This window comes from Dryas octopetala, chromosome 5 (assembly GCF_963921425.1).
Source record: "Dryas octopetala chromosome 5, drDryOcto1.1, whole genome shotgun sequence".
NCBI classification, from domain to species: Eukaryota; Viridiplantae; Streptophyta; class Magnoliopsida; order Rosales; family Rosaceae; genus Dryas; species Dryas octopetala.
Genome location: NC_141370.1, coordinates 15403721 through 15428309, shown reverse-complemented (window position 1 = coordinate 15428309; position 24589 = coordinate 15403721). Strand labels below are relative to the sequence as shown.

Here is a 24589-nt window from a genome sequence, read left to right as displayed (position 1 = left end):
AGTCGCAACATCGTCCGAGCATCATTGCTCAACCTCCGAGCCCACGTGGAACGACATAGATCGAGGAGTATGGGTGACTGGGCGTGAGTGAAGAGAGAAAAATGAAAGAGAGAGAGAGTAGGAGAAAGACGGAGAGAGAGACGGAGAATGAATGAAAAAATTAAAAGTGGGCCGGAAGAAAATAAGGTGGACTGGCTAGAAAATTCAATTAAATAGGTGGGTCTAAGAGGGAATAGAAGTCCAACACTGAACTTTATAATCATTTACTTAATTTTTTTTAGGATTATTATTTATAATGAAAATTATTCGTAAGTTATTTATTTGTTTATAATTATAAATATAATTCAAAAAAAATTATTCATGATTGACATTCGAACAAAATGTCCAACAATAAATTACTAGCATTTAAAGCAAAAAATTATAAAAAGTAAATACAAACGTTACCAAAAATAAAAAGTCAATTAAGAAAAAACGTCTTAAATAGGATGGAGGGCATATGAGAAATTTAAAAAGTTTAAACTTATGAAATATTGATTAAAAATTTTAAAAATAGAAAGAACGATGAGTTGACAAATAATCAAAGAAGTTAACACACGAAACAATAATGAGAGTGTAGAAAATATGAATTTGGAAAGGATTTTCCTAATTTACTATTATTTTTTTTCCACCTAGGTCCTTAGAGGTCACCGGAAAGGAACTTCGGCCTGATTCCCATTTTTCTTAAGTAATGTTGCTGATCTATGAGATTACCTAAAACTAATCTTACCAAAACTTGCTCCCAAATGTGCCACTGCAACTTTTTTCTTTCTACCACAAACAGAAGAAATGACATTTTTAAGCAGAGAAGGCTCATTTCCATAAATATAATTTACATTCGAATTTGTGATTTACATTCAACACCCAACTCATTTCCACGTTGGGTGTCCAAAATATAACAATTGAGAATCACTAGTACGAGCAGCAATGTACATAATAAATATTTACATCTAAACATAATCTACCACCTCTCAACTCTAAAAGCTCTGCTGCTAACTTCAAAACCAGGGGTGCCATGTGGGATCCATCATGCACAAGTTCCTTGGACTCAAGGCAGCTTCCACCAACTCCGTCACTCCGCGCTGCACTGACTGGGGTGGGTCCATGGCATTGTCCTCCTGAATGCAGCAGAAAACACATATCAGGGGTGTATGAATTAGCAATTAATTCCAGATTCTTCAGAACGATGATATAAAACGAGAAACTTGATGAAAAAAAAGGAAAGAAACAAATATCCAGCATGCACATCAACATGCTCAATATGTATTTAAATCAGAATAAATTATTTTAAATTAAAAATAGAACAGCCCGGCTATCATCAAGTTTATTTATAAAGAACTTATATCACACCCTTAAAAGAGGGAAAGGGAAGGAATGCTTTTCTCATTCTATGAGGCATGCACTTGGCATCATTGCAAATGACATAAAAGCTCAATGTTATTATTACAAGAGAAGTACCGGCTTACCTCTTCAGAGAAGTACTGTGGGGCAATTCCATTGATCCGGCCAATCACATGCTCAACATTGGTGATGACCTTCTGCTTGAAGTCAATGGGGTTCATACTTCCCCCTCCAGCAAAGGGGGCCATCGGCATCCCAAGGGGTCTTCTCCAAGACCAAGACAGCAGCTCATCACGGAAAAACATAGCTAACTGATGCCAAAGATGTTGACTTTGCTGCGATATAGAAAAATCAACATTTAGGTTAAAATTAATTTTTTCTGCTTTCTTCTTTCTTAACTTAAATCTAATTAATCATCGTATTAAAAGTAAAGCCAAGTAAAGCTCACTTTAGGTGAAACAACAGCCTGTGCAGCAGCACACATTGCAGACACAATGAGGCCTTCCACTCCAAAATGGGAGAAGAATGCTTGCATGTTCCTCGTAAGACGGAAAGGCACTGGTTCATTAGATTCGATCATTCCATTTGAATCATATGCAGGATGAAAATCAGTTTGAAATATTTTGCCTGTGTTCTTAGCAAATAAAATTTTATTTGGGGACCTCCCCCCAATTTGTAGCATGAGAGACATGAAACTCGAGAGGGCCAACTGGATGGCAAACTGCTTTTTGAAAGCCCACATGTGGTTTCCACTTGGCAGAGTCTTGTACATGTACTGGGAAAAAATGCCATCAGTTACAAGATTTCTTGTTATGTCAGTATAAGCTTGGAGCCGAAGGTCTACAACAGCTTCTGGTGAGATTTGGCCAGATATAGCTTGGTTTAATTGCTCCTTGAAATAGGTGATGGGAAGATCTGCCTCCTTGTCATTCCTTGCACAATGGTTCTCGTACACCTCAAGAAAGGTGCTGTACATCAAATCATCTTCTACCATGCGGACCTGTGTATATACAGCACTTGTTAGTAATAACATATAATTATGTGCTGTGGTGCTCTGTGTAGATAACTCTAGAATGACCACAAGTGATCTACCATAGAATCAAAAGAACTTATTAAAGAATCACAATACTTGGTCGCACCACACACACAAAAAAGATAAAAGATAAAAAGAGAGAAGATACAAATTTAATAGGATCAGATGTATATAGGGCAGAGATAAACCTGGGACCAAACAGGAATAATGATTGGGGTGTGAATGCATATGTGACGTCGCCTTGATTCCTTGTGCTTATCAAACATTTGGTTCATCACACGGAAGAGCTGCAATATTCGTTCATCACTTCTAGCATTAGGGGTCAAAGATGTCTGGACAATAAAATGACGTTGAGATCCATCAGAGCCAATTAGAGTCAAACGCCGGAAACTACTTCCATGTCTTCGCACAATTGGTATATCAGCTCCAACCCTGTCCAACTTCACTGTATGGTCGGGTGCGATTTCCTGTAATAATTAACAATCACGAGTTTGAAAAGAAATGCATTGAGAAACAAACAAGACTTTTGAACCAACTTGATCAGAAGACTGGCTTGTTTTATCAAACGTTTAAGAAGTTCGATAGTCATTTAACATTGATTAGTTTTTAAGTGATACTTTCCATCTCCATTATTTAAGGCCACAAGAACACTAGTCAGTTAAATCATAATGAATAAACAATAAAGCCAGGATCCCCATGACAGGAGCAGAAATATGCAAACAGTGACTTGGTTACCTGATCACTAAAGTACTGTCCTGGAACCTCCACATCAACGACATGGAAGTCACGCAGCACCCTGCTTTCCTCTTCCAGCTTCAAGACAGCTGGAAACCTGTCCTCAACATTGCTCTGGAGCACATTTTTCCAATGTTTTAACCGCTCAGTCAATTCAGAGAGGGTGGCCGGGAAAGTAGCAGTGCTCCCAGGATCAAGATCACGCTCGAAATCCTGTTTGTACTCTCTCACAAAATCGACGTGCTTATTTACAGCATCTGCTGAAAAGCAAGCTCTGCAAACACCAGATAGCTCCTTCTTAAGAGATTGGGGAACCTCAGCAGTTGTGGCAGTTGGGTACTTGTAACAGCGGTGGAGCAATGCATTAACCACAGCTAGAAGTCTCTCCTCTGGCAGAGTGACAAACCGTGAACCAATTTCTGTGAGCAGAGCCTGCGACAAATAAAAATGAATATTTGATATATATCATCTAGTTGAGAAAAAGAGTAATATAGTTGATGTTCTAGTCTCCACTGAACCTAACTTCTGGATTTGCTCTTTTTGGTTTTTTTGTTGAAAAATCGACTTGCTTATCAAAAAGATAAAATAAAAAAATATAACAAAGATACAACAAATATCACCTCAAGTTCACTAGCCAAATTAGTATGCTTGCTTCTAAGAGCCTCCATTATATCCTTTGCAGCATCAAAAGCACTTGCAGCAGAAGGTACCAAACCCAAAGCACCATTACGCCTTAATGCATTCTGACCACCTTCAGTTTGTTGTTCATTCCCCGGATGCATGCTGCTATCGACACCTGTGGACCTTTCAGATTCTTGCCCATGTGAGTTTCCACCATCATGAGAACCAATTCCACCGCCGGATTGAGCAGCTTGGTGAACTTGATTGTCTGAGGATAAACCACTGCCACCATGACCTTGTACTCTAGCATTTCCATCAGATAAGCCAATTGAACCAGCACTGGCACCGGAGGCACTTTGCTGTATCCTTTGAGCCATTGCCATTCTACTGCCAAGTTCAGTTTTATTTGCAACATCACGTCGTTCAAGCAAATATGTGCGTAGCCAGTAATATAGGGCCTGTGATTTCGATGGTAGAGAACATCAAGATTTCTGTTGAAGTGAAATACTGTATTCAATTATTTTCATTTCATGGATGAAATATGACATTTACCTGGGGATACACAGTTGCAATTTTTAGAAGGACAAGTTTGCAATGGGGAGCTTCTGTCCTCTGCAAAGAAAGTAAGAGTTGTGGAATCCAAGAAAGCCAGACCCAGTGGGGAATTTGGTCCAGATATTTATCAAAAGCCCTCCCGACAGGTTCATTCGGAGTATCGAAGCTGAGAAGATATAGAACACGGGCCAGATGGCTTCTTGAGTTAGATATGCCAAATTTGATGCCTTGAAGAAAGCAGCTGACAGCATACTCCAACCAAATCTCTTCATGGGTTTCTCTGTAAGCCTGTGCAAAATAGATAACAGATTAGTCATCACACCAAATTATCAATATGATCAACTGCATTTGAAGCACATAACAGGGAATACCATGTCACAATAATTTCCCCAGCTTATCCACCCTTTAGGCAAATTTTTGAACAGGCTGATGGCATTGGAGTATGCAAGATTAGCACCTTCAGAATCATTTAGCTTTAACAAAAAATCCCCCTTCAGACGAAATATTTCTGCTTTATGTTTCACAGGAAAGTACTCCAGGTTAGTGCTGTTGATTAGATTGAGACCACTGGTAAGCTCTCCCTTCATTTCCAAATACGCTTTTGCTTGTTCTCTTATCTTAACAAAGGCTTCCTGAAAGCATACATGGAAAAAGAGATCAGAAACCTGTATCTACGAAAAGGGAGTGGTGCATCAAATAATTAGAGTCAGAAGGAAGGGGTTCATGCAGCATGCCCACCAGAAGGTTCAAGCTGATAATTTAACATAAAGAATATGGGTACAAGGTTGAAGAAAGCCAATACAAGAAATCGAAATCATATTTTTGGGGATCACAAAATTTCAGCCAGTAATCCCCAGAATAGAGCCATTCAGACAGGTCCTTTTAGGCTAGTAGCAAATGCCCATAAAGGCCCAACAGATGTGTCTTTGCTCTTTTTTCTTTTTGGGTGTGAAGAAGCAAGAGTGCTGTCTTCCCGAGCCAAGACAATATATTTGTTAATAGTTTATAATACCTGCACTTCCATGGTTGAATGGCCATACATCTTTTCGAGTATTGTCACACAAACATCATAAAGGCCCTGCTTACGAGCAATGCGAGCAAGCTTATTGACATTCCATGCTTTGTCACGATAACCAAGGTGATGAAGCTGTGGATTCGTTGTTGTGAAATCTTTGAATGCATCTATGACTGAATTATACATTTCATTCCTCCATTGTAGCAAATCATACCAAATGGACATATTATCCCATTCATTTGGAGTTCTCAGTCTCCAAGTCTCAAGAATGTCCTTGAGATCAGCATAAAGATTTCCATGTACACCAACGACAGAATTCCCAGAAAGTTTGTTTCCGTTGGCAATGTCCACAAGAATTCTAGATGATTCTTGAACTTCAACTAGCTGTTGGAATTGCTGCAAGAGAGGAATCCTGGCTTGAACAGACAACTGTGGCAATTGCCACCACTGATCTAAGGCAAGATCAACACCTTTCCCCACAATGTTCTCAGCGTCCCCCACACCATTTGCACTTCTATCATGAAGTGCAAAAAATGCTTGAATAAGCCTAAGTTTTGGAGTTTCTTCCACTTGAGCCTTCGGAATTACATGATCCTTCATATATGGCCAATCGGGCAATTTCCAAAGACTGTCAAGTAGTATTTCATAATTTTCAATATTCTTGCCAAAGTCTACCAATGCATCCCACTGACTAAGTTGACTAGCACAGTAAAGCCATTGTTCTTCCCAGAGACACATCTCAGCCTTCGGTACTGTGTTGTTATATGTGCCTTGAGTTGCCTTAACCATTGCTTGGTAAAAGAGGCTTTGAGCGCGCTGCCAGTAGCCATGCTGAACTAGTGAAAGCCCAGCCCTAGTTTCTGCAGTGATTGACCTTTTCTTCCACAACCCACACCTCATGTCTTCTTCATTGAGCAAACGATAAAGTTCAGCAAGAGACTCGGAGCACTTCGTATCATTTGTGAACAGCATGACATGACTTTCCAGCAGTGCCAATGCCATGTACCATGCATTGTAAGTTTTTCCAATATATTTAATGAGCTCACTTGGCATCCGAGGTTGAGGGTGGCTCAACTGAAGCCCTTCCAGAAGTGCTTGCACAACATTTGGTCTGTTGCCTTGCTGCTTCTTATGATAATCTTTCGAAAGGAGAGTAATCATCGGTTTAGCTAGTGCGACCTGCTCTTCCTTGTGTAAGGTAACCCAGACAATGGGAAACACCAACACCCACAAATGGTATGCAACATTTGCATCCGTATGAGCAAGTTCTCTTAGAGGAATAATGAGATCAGCCACCTAGAGCAGAGAAAAAATTCAACAACAAAAAAAAAAAGCTATCAGGACTTTCATTTTGAGTACAATATCAATTACACAAGCTTGTCTCAAGAGGGTTTACACCAAAGATGGACAAGGGAGTGAAATTACTTAAGCAATTAAGCATAATCATTTAATTAGAAACAATCTCTGCAAGTGCAAGAGAGAGGGGGTTAAATTCCAGACATTATTTGCAACTGCACAAGTAATATACCATCAATGAACCATCCTTACCTTAAGTTTGCTCATCTCATTCAAAAACTGTGCATGTTTACGAACAAGGGTATCAAATGTTAGAGGAGCATCCTCCGAACCCTCTGGAACATCAGTGACCTGGTGCTGCATCCCAGAAGGATCTGGAGAACCTGAGACCAGAAGCGGTGGCACCTTTGCAGAATTTGGAGCAAGTGTAATAGCTTTATTCTCAACTAAGATTGCCAAAAGAAGATCAAGGCCCTGCTTGAGCCAGAAGACATCACTCAATGCTTCCCAGTCCTGAAGGTGAATAATGTACTGAAGCCGGGCAAACAATGTTTTCCCAAGAGATTCATGATAAATTGAGAAGAATTTCATCCTAAATTCAGGATCTCTCGCTCGTAAACCAAGCATGAATTGCCTTTCCACCTTCTGAAACACCTCTTGACGCAGGGCTAGGGGATATCTGGATGCCAATCAAATCATTTTATCAAATACTTGATCCAAGTATAACAGAAATGAGCTCAATTAGATTACTTACTTATTTGAATCAGAACATAACCCATAAAGAAGCTGAAGATATTTACTGTCCCACTCTTCCAGAGCATTTGAGGAGAAGTTTTGCTTGTCAACTTGTGAAAGCTTCTGAAGAAAAGAAACTATTTCCTTCGGGGTGAGAAAAGCACTGGATGTTACTGATGTGCCTGGCCTACCGAAGTCATCTTCAATCCACCCTTTTATTACATCAAGTATGCAAAGAAGCACACTAGCATCAGTACCTTTCTCTGAGAGCAAGGCATTTAATATTTGAGTTACGGATCTTTTGCACTCTGGAACAAGCATGACCCTTTCACTAATAAGTTTCAACACAGATTTCAGATTAGAAATGACTGCTCCAACATCGGCACCTTGACGAGATGAAGAGACTGCAGAATCCAGATCTTTTGTCTGACCCTGAAAAGGAGGATAATTGGCAAGATGTAATTCAAAGAATGAGAGAAAACAGAACAGTTTTAACACATGTGTCATCTAATAAACTTTGCCCCACATATAAAAGCACAATTTTAACACATGTTAAAATTTGTTGACATCTAAGTGTTGAAAAAAGATCAATCAGTGCCCACACAACTTCATACCTTTCTAAGAGTAGTTATGATAATAAAATCCTATGTGATGACTTTAATCCCAATGCTTGATTGGCTCATTTAATAAACCACTGGGATCCTATCATCTTGACCACTACCCCCTCCCAAAACAACAGGAAAAAAAAAAAAGAAAAAAAAAGAGGAAAGATATTATGTGTATTATAAACTGTCCCACTCTTTTGCAGGCAACAGACATTATAAATTCAAAGACCAAAGAAGAGAGGAACACGATGATGAGTCTCAACAAAACAGTAACCTAACAACAAGGAACAACGAGAAGCAGACCACTGACAGCTTATATGAACAGAGTAGAGAGAACAGTCATTGTACCATAGAAGAAAATAGCAGAAAGTCAACTTAAAAGCCAAGACAACTTTGAAGAAAATTGAATAGATTGGCATTGTACCAGATTAGGAATCAAGTAAAATTTGAGATTTTGATCCCAAGGGAACATTGCTTTATGAAACATGAAAGGGTTAAACATATGAGAAAACGGATACATACTTGTCTCAAGTGAGAACCTGATGATGATCCCATATCTCGTGCAAGGCGTTGAAGAATACGAACCAAGATGTAAGGATCAATGAAGTTCTTCTGCACCTCTGTCAAGGTTCTAATCACAAGCAGCACAAAGCTAATTGAATTAGCAGTGCTGTCTTCACTCGATGTTTGAGGAGCTGTAACAGCATTAATGTGCTTCTGTATAAGTTCATCAACCTTCTGATATAATAGCTTCACATCCGGTGGGGTAGTAGGTGCTTCTAGAGGAAAAGCAACAATGACCATTTTCAACAGGGAGCACAAAGACTTTCCAGCATCTAAAAGTTTATACTTGAAACATGGTTCAAGAATCTGGCCAAAATAAAAAAAAAACCCCACAAAACCAAAGTTGAGTGCATAACTGTAGGTAATAGAACAGTTGTCCAAAAAAGAGAGACAGATTATGGTGTAGGAACATACCTGGGAAATCTGGTTGATGTTATTTCTGATGAATAGATGTGGCTGCTTCTCTAGAACCTTATTCATGACATCCAATCCCTGTGCAAGGGCTGTGGAAGGGTCCTTGGACTGAGGTTGAATGCTGCTCAGCAACTTCTCTAGATAATTAAATTTTACATTGGCAGTTGGCCACACCTCCAATGCTTGTGTAAGTAGCTCTAAAGCTTGTTTGTACATAGTACTTGCTTCTTTGTCCTTAGGCTCTATGACCAGGGCAACCTGTTTCCAAAAGTCCATGAAAGTGGTAAAACAATAAACCATGAAACGAACAAATCATGACAACCCTTAATGCAAACCATTAGGATATAAAACAAATGTTGGCCCACATCCTAACAGCTTAAGCTTTTGGGAATAGTGGTAAACCAGCAAATTTTATCATGGTATCACTTATCAGGGCAAGAGATCCTGAGTTCAATTATCATGGCATCATCCCTATAAAAGTTGAATTTCACATGTTGGGGTCCACCATGTGAGGGGGAGTGTTAGAATATAAAAGAGTTGTTGGCCCATATTCTAACAGTTTAAGCTTTTGGAATAGTGGTAAACCAACAAACTTTGTCATAAATCATGGAACTACAAACAAGTGTAAAAAATAATGCATGCACCAAAGAAAGATTGCTTGTTCCATTATATAAAAAATTGTAGTTCCCTGTAAACCTAGCATATGATCACTGACAAGAAAACCAAAATCAAATACAATTAATTATATATCAGATAAACAATGTCCATGTCTAAGAAGTTTGCCATTATATATATATATATATATATATTATTTTACTTCTATAACTTCCATGGAAGGATTGCCAAGAAGCAAAGAATCGGGGCCATAAAGCTTCAGGATCCATATTGATGAGGTTTTGAATACCAAAAGTCAGTATTTTCAATCCATCAAACATGAGTTGAAAGAAGGGCTTACCCTTATTAGGAAATTGATAATCATTTCTTCCATAGCAGCATTTGGCTTGAATTCTTCATCAGGTTGGCTAGCAGATCCAGGGGTCTCAATGTTAGGGATTGATGATGCGCCACCAGGTGACATTACACAGAGGGATTGAAGACCAGGTTCAACTTTGACACGCTTTGTTGAATCTTCAGGAAATGTAGACCCGTCCACAGAGCGCTTAGGATCAGAACTAGCAGGGCCTGGATTAAATACCTCACTGTTCTGATTGGTGACATCACCATCAGCTACTATTTTCATTTCATTTTGCCTTTGTCTTTCCCAGCCAACCACCAAACCAGCAAGTTCAATTGCAAGACGCCTGTTTTCTGCAGTGGTATTATAAGGCAATCCAAGGCGACTGAGAGAATTGACCATCTGAGGTACAAATTGAGCTCTACAGCTGTAAAATAGATCTGAATGGCGCACAATGAGCTGAAAAATGTGAATCAGATTAGGGATTGAGTGGCCTTCCTCAACCAGAATTTTTTTGGTGTAGCGTATCCAAATTGGCATACGAGAATCTCCAAGAGGCAACCTTCGTGGCAGTGCTGGCATTAGTATATCAAGGGCCTGCTTGACTAGCATTTTATTCTCTGGCTGGCAAGTTCTCAAAAGCGCTACAAAAACCTGCATTCTCAAACCATCCGACTACTAAATTAAGTAAAAATAATAATTTAATAAATAACTAAATAAAAAAGCCAAAGCTATTCACATATTAGAGGAGCATGTGAGCACATGCTGGTGCACTCCAGATTAACATACAGAAAGTATATAATAGACCACTCTAACCATCTAGATTTGGTAAATGGCTTAGAATTATAATATTTAAGTGATTTTAATCTTCATTCCCTACACAAAAAGGGAAAACTGAACTGTTGGTTGAGCATAAATAATAGACACTAAAACTGGGAGTCTCCCATATGACAAATACAGCATCAAAACATAAGCAGTCAAACTTAATGACTATAAGAGGTCAACAACTTGTGAGAACAAGACATCAAAATGGAAAGTCCATACTACCTGGAGTATGATTTTTTCTGGGGCTTGATAGGCCTCCAAGAAGTGGCAAACATTTACAAATGCCCATTGTTTACTGGCACTATCTTCACGTTTGAGATGATTCCAACCAAATTTGATCAGTTCTTTTCTATGATGGACAAGGTCATTCTGCAGATACTTAAGAAGCAAAGTAGCAAGCTGCAAAAGTTCTATTCTCAAGGGCTCATCATATTCAGCAGAAACCTATGGAGGAATGGAATAGATGAGAAATAGAAATGAAATTTATTTACAGTCTAGAGAAATTTATTTTTGACAATTTAAAAGCAGAACTATGAAGATAACACATAATGTCACCGGAAACTTTTTAATGTCAGAAAAGATACCTCTTCTGGAGGATCGAGAAGTTTGTCAACTATTGTTTTAATAATAGTTTGGTCAACAACTTCCCAACTTTGATCATTTTGGAAGGCATGAGCGAGCATTGGAAGAATGAGCATTTGCATAATAACCACCAAGTGATCATGACCAAGTTGCTTCGATTGAAAAAGATTTAAAAAATGCAAGAGAAGTGCTTTTTTATAGTTGGGTGAATACCCTTCTGCAACCTGAAGAGTAAATGGTGATTGTTTCACAACCAGTCAACATAAGTAAAATAAAAATGATATCAAAACAGAGAACCCATATTCAAAATACCTCGATTATATAAAACTCCTTCAGAAATGTATAATCAATTCGAGAATGAACCAAGAAGATGGAGAGTATATCAAAGAGAACATTCACTTCTGTTTTGTCATGCCGTAAATAATTCAGGAAGCATTTCACAAGCCATTTGCTTTCTTTAACCTGCATTTTAGTAATCAATAGAAAAAGGCATCTGAGGACAGCATATTAACTGATCCACACATAAAGTTCAGAAAAATCACATTTAACAAATTAAAAAATTAACAGCAGATCAACAGCATGTGTCAACAATCCAAAAAACATATGAATTTCCCGCAACCGGGTCAACAAGTGTTGCAACAAACCCAAAGTCACATAATTAGCATAAACGAGAAAGTATACCAAATTGTGTACAACAAGCCACTAAACTAACCTGCACTAAGTTTAGCTCCTGTTCATTTTGCAAACGTGAGAGTCTTGCAGGTGACTTCCAAACAAGTACCAAGGTATCAAACACAATGCGATTACTCTGTAGCCAGCTGGGTATCAATTTGACTAAAGTTTTAATAAGTGCAAGTCCCCGAAAATAAGCATCTGACGTTGCACCAGGATGTGCAGATGGTGGATTAGAACTATCAGAAGGCGGCTTAACAAGACTTTCGTCACCTAACAAAGCAGGTGGAGTTGATGATCCCGAAGCCATCACTACATCATGGTTTGGCAAAAATTCAGGAAAAGCACTTGCAAGTATTTTCTGTGGTGATTTAGCAAGTTCATCTCTCAAAGGCTGGCCGGCATCCGATCGGATTATATACATAAACCTAGGTCAAATGAGACAAGAAAAATAATAAATATATAAATGAGCACTGGATGATTTAGAAATTAGAAACAAAATTTCATCCTGGTGATGTGATATCATATAAATATTACCTCCTGAAGTACTTCGGTTCACTTAATCGAGCAAGAAAATAATCAACAGCAAGTGTTGCGTAGCGATTCAAAAATTTTGTGAGTGGAAGGCGATATGGACTGTTAATCTCACTGTATACTTGTCCCGGAAGAAGAGCTCCTTCCAATTCAATAGTCAAGGTTACAAGTTCATCAAGGAACTTCGAAGCAGCAATAGGAAGAAGGTGAAAAAGCTCAATAATAGCTGAAAGTAAAAGAAAATTGGCATTAATCATCTGTAATTGTGCACATGCTTAGGTACATGAAACAAAGAACATAAGTAGACTAATCGAATATACATTACCAGCTGCAATTTTTGGTTCTTCACCAGCTTTCCATGATTTCTGACTTTGTGCCAGTTTTTCAGGCTCTAACCATTTCTTTAGGTGTTCTAGCAACTTGCCACCCAAGGTAACATTAAACCAATTGGACAGAAGTTCAAGAAGACGGGCCAGACCTTGCAGGAGAGGCATGCTTAGGTTCTTCGTATGTGCCAAGTTGACCAAAATAGGCCTGAGGCTGCTCTGTAGAAGTTCTTTTGGCATTCTCTGCTGATTAATAACCTGAACAGCAATGGAGTAGAATACATTAAAAAACTCCCAAATTTTTCCAGTTAAAACACGAGAAAAACATATACTACAGAAAAGAAAACTAAGAAACTAGATGAACCACAATATGGTCATTTTCTATTCCACGAATCATCCACCATATGCCTCAGCTGATAAAAAAAAATATTAAAACATGAAAGACCAGATGAGCAACATCACCTGGTCAAATAACAAGCAAAGCTAGGTGAAGCCTATTATTAGAGGCGAATACTCCCATAGGATATATATTCTAGTCACCATTATCACATCCAGGCATGCATTATAGTAAGACAACAGAAGGGAAAAAGGAAATGGATTAACTAATTTAAAGGAAGCTGAATAAGACCTGTCTCAGCCCTTCCTTAGCCACAGCAACAATTTCGGGTGTTCGACATGTCAAAGATTTGAAAAACATGGAAATGATCTTTGCACGCAATTCAGAATGATTTGGAGTTTTAAAATCTGCCCATGCCATGGTAGTACAGAGTAGCTCAATGCAGGCTGTTCGAAGCTTATTTAGTGATGTGGCTACTTTTGGGTTCATAAACTTCACAACCCATACAGTTTCATCAGCCTCAGCTATCTGCAATGCTTCTTGCAGAAAATTTACCAGATCTTGAGTCAACTTGAGAAGAGGTGGTCTCAAGGCCAAACAGAAATTTAAAGCTGTAACTGTCCCTACCTGTATATGTCATCAGATCATGTCAGTAAGAAATTCAACAAATTCAACTAATGACCATTTAAAACATAGATTACCTGTTGATCCACAGTTTTTGACCGGAGTGGTCGCACCAAAAGAGGCTGAAGCAAAGGTTGATACAGTGGCTCAAGCAGCTCAGATACCTCACTACCAGTTCTACTAGCCAAAAGTGCCAAACATGACTGCACATTCTTTCTCACAATAATAGATGCATTGGGATTGAACAATTCTGAAGCAAGGAATTCAACTACTCCTTGAAAACTTTGCCGGCGTGGTTCACTGTTAGCTTCGTCGACATTATTAACTACACGAAGAACCTGTGTAAGCACCTGACTTGTCTCTTCTTGCTCTTTGCTGGCATAAATAGGAAGCCTTTTAAGAACATATACCAAACCGCGAACAATTCTTACTTGGAAAAGGCACAGAGTCTCAACAGTGACCTTCCCAACCAAAGCACCAAGTCCCATAACACCTCCCATCTGCGCTTGCCAGGTCGTTCCATAGCAACAATGCAAAAGGCGGGGCAGAAGTTGCTCGAAAACAGGGATGCGTACACTTGGGGGTGGAGAGTATACAGGATTCAAAGATGGACTAGAGACCATCATTGGAGTACCGGGGCCTCTTGACATTAGCACATCAGCATGCTTTGAACGAGCAAGAAAGAGAAGTGTTTCAGAAAATACATTTAAAGCACTAAGTGCAGCCTTGGCGTGGAGCCTGTTTTCATCTGCTAGCACATCAACTAGAGCATCCAAAAATATCAGAGGGTCTAACTCCTTGAGGTTTGAAGAACTACTATTCTTTGACCTGGAACTGGAACCAACATTGACATTGGATGAAAGCATAGGAGCCCCAAGTGCAGTAGTGGAAACTGAGGTATTAGTTGATGATGCATCCATATGGAACATCATTGCAAAATGGCGGCAGACATTGACGACAAAGTCATCCTTGGGGTCATGGAAATCTGGTTCCACACTAGCAGCAATAACAGTCATTAAGAGAATCTTGAAAACAGACTTTTCAGCCATAAGTTGGGTCTTCGTCTTTACACCTAAGTCAGCCTGCATTATGCCTAATTCATTATAATGTAATACTAAAAACAAAAATTCCCTCTTTGGGCTATCTCAAAACGAAAATTAAGTGGGAAGAAACTTAAAAGGACAAGTTAAGAACATATAGCATAGAAATTGAAACAGAACAATTTTTTTTGGCCTGAGAAACAGAACAATTGTAATAATAAAACAATGAGAAAATAAAACCAATTAAACCATTGACAAAGAATTCTTTTTCTTTTTTGGTTCTGGAAAGAGTTGGGGGGGGGGGGGGGGATACAAATATCTTGGCAACAAAATTTCATAGAGAGGAGACAGAGTAATAAAAGTGAAAGAATGAACATGGTGTACAGAAGTCAAGGTATTATAACAATTAATACCCTCATAGGTATATTGAATACATGGAGTTCAACTGTGCATTAAGAAAATCGACCAAAGGTCCTTTTCCTTTTTTTCTGGGGACAGTAACACAAAGAATTTGGTCTTATTAGCAGGCAATTTAAAACTACGAGTTTTTGGTCTCTCCCTTGTACTTCTTTAAAAAGATACATCAGAATTACTAAGTTATGGAAAATATAACTGAATAACTGCAGAGTGTTTTTTTGGTAAAACACTAAAAAATGAAGATGGGCCTCAGTGAAGACCAATAACAGGGTCACATAACAGTTTATCAACTTTCAATCTAGCACCAATATTCCAACTACAAAGCCAACAGTTACTACAATTAATATAAAAGGCAAAAAAAAAATTTGGTAGAAGGTTTCAAATCTTTAACAGACTCAGCAATCAGTACTTCACCAAGTGATAACATTAAATCAAACCAACCAACCTTTATGTCTGATGTTTCAGGCCGCTGCCAAGAAGAATCAACTGCAGAAACTAACAAAGTTGACAACTGACTAGGTGTGCATCCATCATCAGTAACCTTTTCTGGCAAATTAAGCTGAGACGATAAGCAAATGCGAAGAAACTTCAAAGCCTGCTTTCGATAAAATGTATCAACTCCACCAGTTTTATGCATAACAGCTACCACAGCAAGATTAATGCATCGATCCAATGGAACCAAAAATGGGGTTGCAGGCTCAAATGTAAGAATCACACGGAGTCCATGCTCTGGATTCTCCTTGCACTCAATTGCAAGGGGCTCTTTGAGAAAACGCCTATTACGACCTCCTAACTTGCCAAGGAGTTGCAATGCTTTTGCGCCCCAAGGATAGGGGGCAGGCCTCAAGTGAGACCATAGGGCTAAAATCACCTCCGACATAACATTAGCCATGCTGGGTTCCAAAAAATCAGGATTTAAACTGTCTACCCAAAACTCAAGTGTTCTTAAACCTAGGCTCACAAGGTCATCACTCCCTTTAAGACACAAAACAAGAGGCTTCATAAGACGGGGAAGATGTGGTAGCAATGAGCTTAACCGTGCAGGCAAGGTTAAGCATAACTCCAGCAAAAGGTCTCTCATATCTTCCCCAGTTGGACCCTCAAGCATCATCAACAGCATATTAAGACAAGGTTGTAACATGGGAATCAAATCCCTCAGAAGAAGTTCAAATTTGCATACTGCAAGTGCTCGAAACGTTGTGCGAAGAAGTTGCATATAACCAAGAGGCTTTTCCACTTCCGTAGCATTTTTCATGCAAACTTCCATTATAACAGGCACATGAGGTTGCAAAATACGTTCAAAATCTGAAGGCGCTTTTGAAACTGCACCAAATATAAACCGAAAGAGGTGCAATACTAGTTTTGCTGCAGGTGTATCAGGATGCTTCAAAAGATCAAGTTTACTGTTTACAAGATAATTAACCAAAACGTCTGCAAAAGGCCGGTATACTTTAGGGGCTTGCAAAAGTGTAGAGAAGATGTGAACCAATTGAGTGTTGCAAATCATGCACTCAAAAAGCTCGGGCATACACAATGAGAACATGTCCATCAAATCTCGAGGTTCCATGATAGCCAGAATCTGGGAAAATAGTTGTAGCATTTCCCTCTCCTCATCCTTCTCCTTGAAGAGGGCTAAGCAATGCACCCCACTCTTTAAGACGCCAGAAGCTTTCCGGACCTACCCGATATCAAAGTCAGACCAAGTGAATCAAACCACAAAACAAATGTTAAATCTCATAACATGAGATATAATACCTCATCTTCTCGCATCCCTTTAAATGCTTGAGGGGCTGGTAAGTTAGATGATGATGAAACAAGGACCTGCGGGTGTGTTCCATGTGTGGAAGGAGAAACCTTAAACCATCAGAAATGTCGCATAAGATAACAAATGTCAACCGAACTCATGAGAAAATATTAACACAAATAATAAAACCTGCGAACGCGGCAAGTGTGCATTAGTGATACTCCATATGATAGTCTTCATTCCTGACAATAAATTCAGACAATGGTTGATTGGTTTACAAAACAAACAAAGCAAAGTCAAGAACATATCTATTAGAAGTATAAGAAAATTTAAGATCACATATCTGTTACAAAAGTATCATTATAATTTATGATATAGAGAGAAATAGCAAAAATTAAAAAAGAAGCGAGGATCAATTACCCATAACCAATGTCTTAATCAGATGCTTACAATCATTGACTTCCTTAGAATGTTCCACGGTGACCTGCAAATTCAAAACTGCCTGCAACCAGATTATATGCCACAATTAAACAAAATGTCTGAGAGTAAAAAGATGCTGTAGTTTATGAAAAGAGTTTACTATTTAATAAAGCAATTAAAAAATCGATAAATAGTACAGCAAAAAATTTGGAAGAATGGATATCAATTTTCAAGCATTTTACTAAAACAACAAATATGTCTCTATTTTCTTTCAAACTAACAAGAATACCCATGTAAGTTTCACTGCTAGCAGTATTTTGCTAAATGCATCAATGCTAGCAGTATTTCAAACCCTTAAAAACCTCTTGCAACGTTTGTTCTCGAATAATCTTACAACTGCAGAAGGTTTTAAAAAGAAGATTGAAAGCTTTTAGGTTCCATGGACAACTTCATAAATCCACTGGTTGATTAAAATCCTTAATGATAAACATACCAAATACCATTTTTTCAACTTCTAAGAGCGTAACATGTAACATATGCAACAATCAACAGTGAACATTACAAAGGGAAAAGACAAAAAAACTAATGCAGAATTTTGAAGACCAAATGCATTAAACAGGGCTGTGATTTTCCAAGAAAATATTCCCTCAACTTTCATCATATCAAAAGTAAGCCATGAAAAAGAGAGAGATCCCCAAACTTCAAGCTAGACAAACACCATAGAAATCCTACAGCAGCAAAAGTAAATAAATCCTCAAATTAGAAATCTAGTGACATGCAAATTAACCTCCTCAATTCCTGCGTAAAAACAGCATGTAAACAACCATAACCAATTAAGTCATCATTTCATTGAAGTCTATCATAATAGTATAAAACAAAACTGGAACATTTTTGAAAATCTAACAATATGCAGTGAATGTATAGAATAATGCATGGGAAGAAAAACTGTTAAACAAAAGTACTTTAACATCAAAGAAAAGGACCGATCAGTGGTGCAAGAAATTAAATGGACAACTTGAAACCAAAAAATATTATGCACACACAAACAGTCATCTAAAAGAAAAAGTTGTCAAAACAACCTGCACAGGAAGCTCAAGCTTTGACCTTAGAGTAGCACGATCCTTTCCCTCCTCAGCCTCCTCCAAAAGCTATCAGGAAATATGGAGACATGTCAGTATTGACAGATAAGCAAGTAACAACTAAAAATATGACATGTTTCTAGAAAATGCAAAGAACCTCACAAGCCAATAGCCTCTCAATGATATTCAATTGACTGCCAAGCACTTCCCGAAACATAATTAACCAAATTATTTCAATATATTGTCAGAAAACACATCATCATTTGAGCTCCAAACAATATGACATGTAACATAAACTCCTTTACTGTAGTGCATAAACCATTCATGGACAATATATACAGGTTCACATAACTGTAGCCCATAAGGCTAGACAAAAGCTTCCACATATTACAAACATATCAACTCAACAGGTGAACTTATGGTCGAGAAAATATAAGACAATCAAAGATTACCTGAGGAATAGTATGCTCGAAAGTACTGAATTTCCCAACAAAAGCATCCAATATACGCCCCTACAAAGAAACAAAATATTTTTATTAACTAAAGGAATGAGAAAATTCAAAAAGTTTAGCAGTTCACACCATTCTAGAAAAACAATTAGATTGTAACTCAGACCAATAAAATCCGTGCTTCATCCATAGAAGGCTGGTCGACACCTTTCTCAAATATTGGCTCCACCTATGTCACAAAAGAAAAAATAATTCATAAAACTGAATACCCAAATGAAAATAAAAAATAATTCATAAGAATAGAGTTAGCATATGCACCAGATTCAGCATCAAGCGAGCACAAGTAGTATGAATGCTCAGTGACAATGAAGCATCATGCATGTTGCTTGAAAACAAGTATATGATCCGGGATAACTGCAGCATAATAATGCAATTTTGTTAGTAGATATTATATAAACATGAGATTTTAAAGTATGATGAAACTCTAACGATAAACAATGCTGGAGAAAAATCAATTTTTTCAAACAATCAAATTCAGAATAAAAAAGAGCACAGAACCCTGTTGAACAAGAAAATGATAACGCTTGAAATAAATTAGGATCCAAAATACGTAACCAACTAGAATAAGTACCATGTGTTAGCAACAGAACACAACACAGGAACTCCAATATCTACTTTCTTCCTCTTCCTTTATTTATTTCGCTTTCAGTTAGTTATTTAGTTATTTTTCACTCATGAATAATTAAATATTCTTCTAAAAGGTCAAAATTTAATATTGCAGTTCATCACCTAAAAGGAAAAAAAATAATCAACAAAATCCCGAACTTGAAGTGTCATAAAAAGGTCTGAGAAGTGGACATGTGCACCTTCTTCTCATTAAAATGCTTTAACCACAGCATACGAATTCTTATCTCATCTTTTTTTTTTTCGAAAGAAATAAACTACAACATATGAATTATGGTGATTGACATTGTCACTCTTCTTTTATTTTCCAAGTTCAATGTACCTATACCAGCAGGATCATGTATTTTTTAACTCGTCAAAAAATCATGACAACAATATATTAAAAAAACCACATACACACACATGATAAGAGAGAAAATTAAAATTCAGTAGTAGCCTAGCTCTTCAGCCATGCAACAACTGTAGGAATCCTGCGGCTCAGATCTCCAACAGCTTCATAGACAGTATACCCTCAAGTGTATGACATGGAAATTGATTAATTTCGTACCTTTTCAATCCAACCAAAAATAAGGTTATTTTGGGTTATAATAGGCTTATTGGCAGTCATAATCATAATCATTAGGTGCTGTGAATCTTAAAATTTGCCAAAGTTCCTTTTAGGATTCAAGTCGAATAAACTTTTTTTAGATAGGAAACAGAAATTTCATAGAAAAAAGTCACCAAATAAAAAAGGAAACCAGTAAGCTGTCCACCTAAGACTACAAGCAGAACAACTAGGGCAAACCAACTATCAGTATAAAAATCCAGCCTAATGAGCTATTAAACCATCATTCTCCTCTCATTCAGCAGAAGTACAACAATCAAGCTGACATAGGCAATTCTTGAAATGCATCTATGGAGGATGATGATAAATAGGTACGACAAACAATGAATGATAGTTATTATAATGACAAAATAGAACTGAGCCTCGTCTAAGACAAGTCAATGACGTTAAAAACAGTCAGATCTTTCATTAGAGATCACACAAAGAAAATACCTGTGACAAGGAAAGGTCCACACGAACATGATGAACAATCTCTGCAAGTAGACTGTATGCCAATGGCCTCAATGTCTCAAAGCAAGCTCGGCCAGTTCCAACTAGAACCCTGAAAATGTTAAACAAGAAAAGGGTTAAGAAAATAATCAGAGAAGCTACAACAATATTCCTACTCTCTTCAGCAGGAATAGCTGTTCTTATTTGTTTCTAAATGTATACGTCATGGGGAATTACAAGAAGGAATGAGTGGATGAACACTATTTTTTTATCCAATGGGAGTTTTAGGTACATCTCTTCATCACATAATGCTTGTTGCTAACCATGAAGATATTACAGAGGAAATAAACCCCTCTTGAAAACTGTTCCAAGACATGTTTTAAGGCTACTAACAAGAACATCAATTTGTCATTATATGAAGCTATTGCATTTATCCAAGATTTGCACCAGTAAACTTCACAATACAATTTTCTCTATCATGCTTTTGGCAATTATGGGTCACCATATGATTGAGTCAACAGTGTTACCTTTCTTCCAATAGTGTGTCAATCAGAGGAAATAAACCCCTCTTGAAATCTGTTCCAAGAACATGTTTTAAGGCTACTAACAATTCCTGCATGCAACAAAATATTTATGTTACAGACTTATAGTCATAGACGTAGAGAGAAGGATCCAAGGGGAGAAAAATAAATCAAGAGACAAGAATTGTTACCTTTCTAATTGATACAGAATCCGAACATGTAACTAGCAAATTGACTATGCTCTTACAAATGCTTTCTTCATGCGGCCTAATATAATCAGCAAAGCTCTTCAACAAGTATGTTAAAAACGAAACTGTCTGCAATAGTAGAGAAATAAATTAGTAATGAACTAATAAAAAAACATGGATGGGGTGGACAAAAAAAGTACAAAGATCATGTGTATGAAGCAACAATGCACCACTCATATAGTATTAAATAAACATAAACTCATAAGAATCACCTCCTTACCTTCACCTGCGCACCCTTCAACTCAATGAAATGAGTCTTCAAATGCAGAGGTACCTTTTCCGGGCCAGGAACAGATATAGCAGCAACCATCAAAGGCAACAGGTGAGGAATATTGGTCTGGACAAGTCGACTATACAACTGAAACAAAAACATGACCACCAGGGGACTCTCCGTAATTATCTTGAAAGAACGGGTACTGGGGTTAACCTGCCCACCCCCAGCATACCCACCAACACCACCACTCAACGATTGATCCGAAGAAGTATCCATAGGCTTAATATCTTCCCCGCCCACCGCCCCGTTTTCAAAGAAATGGCTAACAGTCGACTTAAAGTTCTGGTAAATCTTGCAGACAAAGTCCAAGAATGGCTGAACTTCATTTTCCAGAGTGGGCCTGAAGTTCCTGAGAAGATCGAAGATTATACGAATACAAATTAAGCCATTCTCTTCATTGTCGGTAGTTAGTACTTGCATTGCGACCTTCAAGAGGTCCTGGACAAAAGGGCGGAGTACTTCACTGTGGGGGAGACGATTGAGAATCTCCACCACGATGTTTCGGAGCTTGTGTTCAGGATTGTCAGTGAACTGTGGCTTTGTAATTTGCATAAGAATCACTGAAAATGCGCGAAAATAGCATTTTAGAAAATTCAAGTACTCGGCCGTGTGCGCAATCTCTAGGCTGTCCCGAACCTCCATTGCCATCTGAAGCCTTACCTGAATTGCTGTTCCAAATAAGAAGGAACAAAAGAAAAAATAATATCTTAAAGACCCATCATGCAAACGTAGTTAAATTAATGATTGAAAAAAAAAAAAAAAAAAAAAAAAAAACTGAGCTTTGTTTGGTTTAATAGGAAATGCATCAATGAAAAAAAAAAAAAATTAACCCTTTGGAGTTCATCGCACAGGAAGGTACGCTTGCGCGCCTAAAACAATTGTTTGAAGAGTTTAGTTCAAAATCTAAGGGCGTGTTTGATAAAATTCAATTAAAATTATGTAACTTTCATTCAGAAGCTAAAGGAAGGTTTAAGAGTTTCAGAAGATATTTGAATTATGCTTCACAGAGAGAGAGAGAGAGAGAGAGAGAGAGAGTACGAAGGTCGGGCTCGATGAGACGCCGAGAGTGTTGATCGAAATTCTGAACGGGACTCATGGCTGGCTTAGTACTGAAAGTAGCCAATAACCCTAACTTTGCCGGAAACACACGAAACGCACAGCTTCGAAATGCTTCTGGTGCGACTCTGCAACCTCTTCTTCCTCTACTTCATGTAGCACTCGGAGCAACAACCGGAGCTCTGCTACTGCTTGGTCATGCGGTTATGGTCGAAATGGAAGGGATCGAATGGTTGGAAGAAGAAGAAGAAGAAGAAGAAGAAGAAGAAGAAGATGAGGAGAAATTGAATTTAAATGTGAAATTTTTAGGGTTTTGGAAACGGGTGGATTGTTCGTGATCGTCAGGGAGAAGGTCTTCGTCTTTTTTTCTGTAATGTTAAGTTAATATTTACTCTGAGAGTTGTATTTGCTCTCTCAGTCTCAGGTGAGGTCCTTCAGGACTTGGGACTTGGGAGATTTGGGGGGAATTGAGGTCTTGGTTTCGGGGGTGAAGGCCGTTTTATAGAATATAGACTATAGAGTGGTATAAACGAATTGTGAACCCTCTAACCGAAAAGGGAAAGAAAAACCCGCGCAGGCCCAAACTTAGTGGGCCGAACTTGTTGGACCAAGATCGCGATATGGGTTGGGGACCCTAAAAGCTGCTAAGTTGTACAGAACCGTGCAGCCCAAACATCATAATACCAAGGCCCACATCAGTTCGTATTTATAGGGGTGGGTATCGGTCGGGTGAATCGAGTTGGTACCCAACCCATCGGCCACCCCAAGGGGCACAATTTGAAACCCTGCCTAATTGACCAAAAACCTTTTGATCAACTCAGAGGTTTGGCAGTAGTTGATTTGGCGAGTTGGAATAGTCGGGTTGGAACTAGAGGGACCAAAAATAATATCTAAATAGTACATCAAGACTTATAAGCGAGTAATACTAGAGGGACAACATTTCTAACCACATTAACAAATACCCTATAACCACGCACATGAAGAGTGAGTGAAACATAGAGATAACAAAATACCCTATAATCACTCATATGAAGAGTGAGTGAAACATAGTGATAACAAAATCGCCTATTTAAAGACTAAGTGAGACACTGAGTCATTATGGGACAAGCGGAGGGTTGGACTCCTAACAAGGTGTTTAGTTCACTCTCCATGTAAGGCTGTAAGCATACTAATGTTGTTAAATGGGGCAAAGTTCAAAAAGCCAATTTCTACAAAAGATACAGGCTCTCTAGTATCTGCAATAAGTGACAAGTTGTACCTTCAAAACTCTTAACGGTTAGGAACAAAACCCTGAAGTAGAAATTAGGCTCTTTAGTAAGTATCTAAAATAAGTAACAAATTATACTCTTAAATCTCTTTCTACGATTAAGATTAAAACTAGTAAAGGGTACGTTAACCATGATCGTTAGAATGCTTTAACCATGAATATTCTCAATTTGGGTGAAATATATCTATTTCTATTATTAATATGCAGCGTATAAGAGGTTTATATACAGCCCTTAGAGAACTATTCTAGGAAACAAATAAATACAGAGCAATCATGATCCTATAATCTAGGGAATCAGAATCACATAGTTGACTTTGTTCTTTTACACTAACTAGGAATGTACAGCTCATTTGACACTCCCCCTCAAGTTGGAACATATATGTTGTCCATGCCCAACTTGCTAAGTGAGCTGTAAAAAATTCTACTTTTGACTGCTTTGGTGAGAACATCTGCGAGTTGATCTTCGGATTTAACAAATGATACCTCGATGATCTTAGCCTCGAGCTTCTCTTTGATGAAATGTCTGTCAACTTCAACATGCTTGGTTCTATC

At 38.1% G+C, this 24589-nt stretch overlaps 1 protein-coding gene across 4 annotated transcripts; it reads right to left on the bottom strand.

The window, feature by feature from the left end:
- Positions 1-833: 833 nt before the first annotated feature.
- On the bottom strand, positions 834-23226 carry LOC147284794 (Phosphatidylinositol 3- and 4-kinase family protein with FAT domain-containing protein). Of its 4 annotated transcripts, none has more exons than XM_086242851.1 (35): positions 22753-23226; positions 21661-22382; positions 21384-21509; positions 21199-21284; positions 20675-20783; positions 19273-19368; positions 19121-19183; positions 18958-19017; positions 18506-18574; positions 17427-17508; positions 17196-17248; positions 17018-17116; positions 15708-16940; positions 13883-14887; positions 13473-13808; positions 12844-13102; positions 12522-12744; positions 12025-12412; positions 11625-11774; positions 11315-11536; positions 10953-11174; positions 9906-10559; positions 8951-9208; positions 8495-8842; positions 7387-7799; positions 6885-7311; positions 5334-6632; positions 4693-4953; positions 4319-4609; positions 3766-4224; positions 3146-3577; positions 2599-2877; positions 1826-2377; positions 1503-1712; positions 834-1154 (listed from the first exon to the last, which is right to left on the bottom strand). In XM_086242851.1, exons 1-35 carry the CDS (start codon positions 22808-22810, stop codon positions 1035-1037), a joined length of 11664 nt encoding a protein of 3887 aa, XP_086098977.1. In that variant the 5' UTR covers positions 22811-23226; the 3' UTR covers positions 834-1034. The 4 variants fall into 4 exon arrangements, with proteins under 4 accessions (XP_086098977.1, XP_086098978.1, XP_086098979.1 ...); XM_086242852.1 differs by having other exon boundaries at positions 17018-17083; XM_086242853.1 differs by having other exon boundaries at positions 21199-21247; positions 21440-21509.
- Between the last annotated feature and the right edge of the window lie 1363 nt (positions 23227-24589).

What these genes read in the sequence shown, in the direction of transcription:
- LOC147284794 (XM_086242851.1), bottom strand. Translation starts at nt 22,810, where the DNA reads ATGAGTCCCGTTCAGAATTTCGATCAACACTCTCGGCGTCTCATCGAG. An exon ending in AGGAGTTTTATATAATCGAG is followed by an intron (nt 11,537 to 11,624) that starts GTATTTTGAATA and finishes TTTACTCTTCAG; the next exon opens with GTTGCAGAAGGGTATTCACC. An exon ending in TTATCAATTTCCTAATAAGG is followed by an intron (nt 9,209 to 9,905) that starts GTAAGCCCTTCT and finishes TTTTGGAAACAG; the next exon opens with GTTGCCCTGGTCATAGAGCC.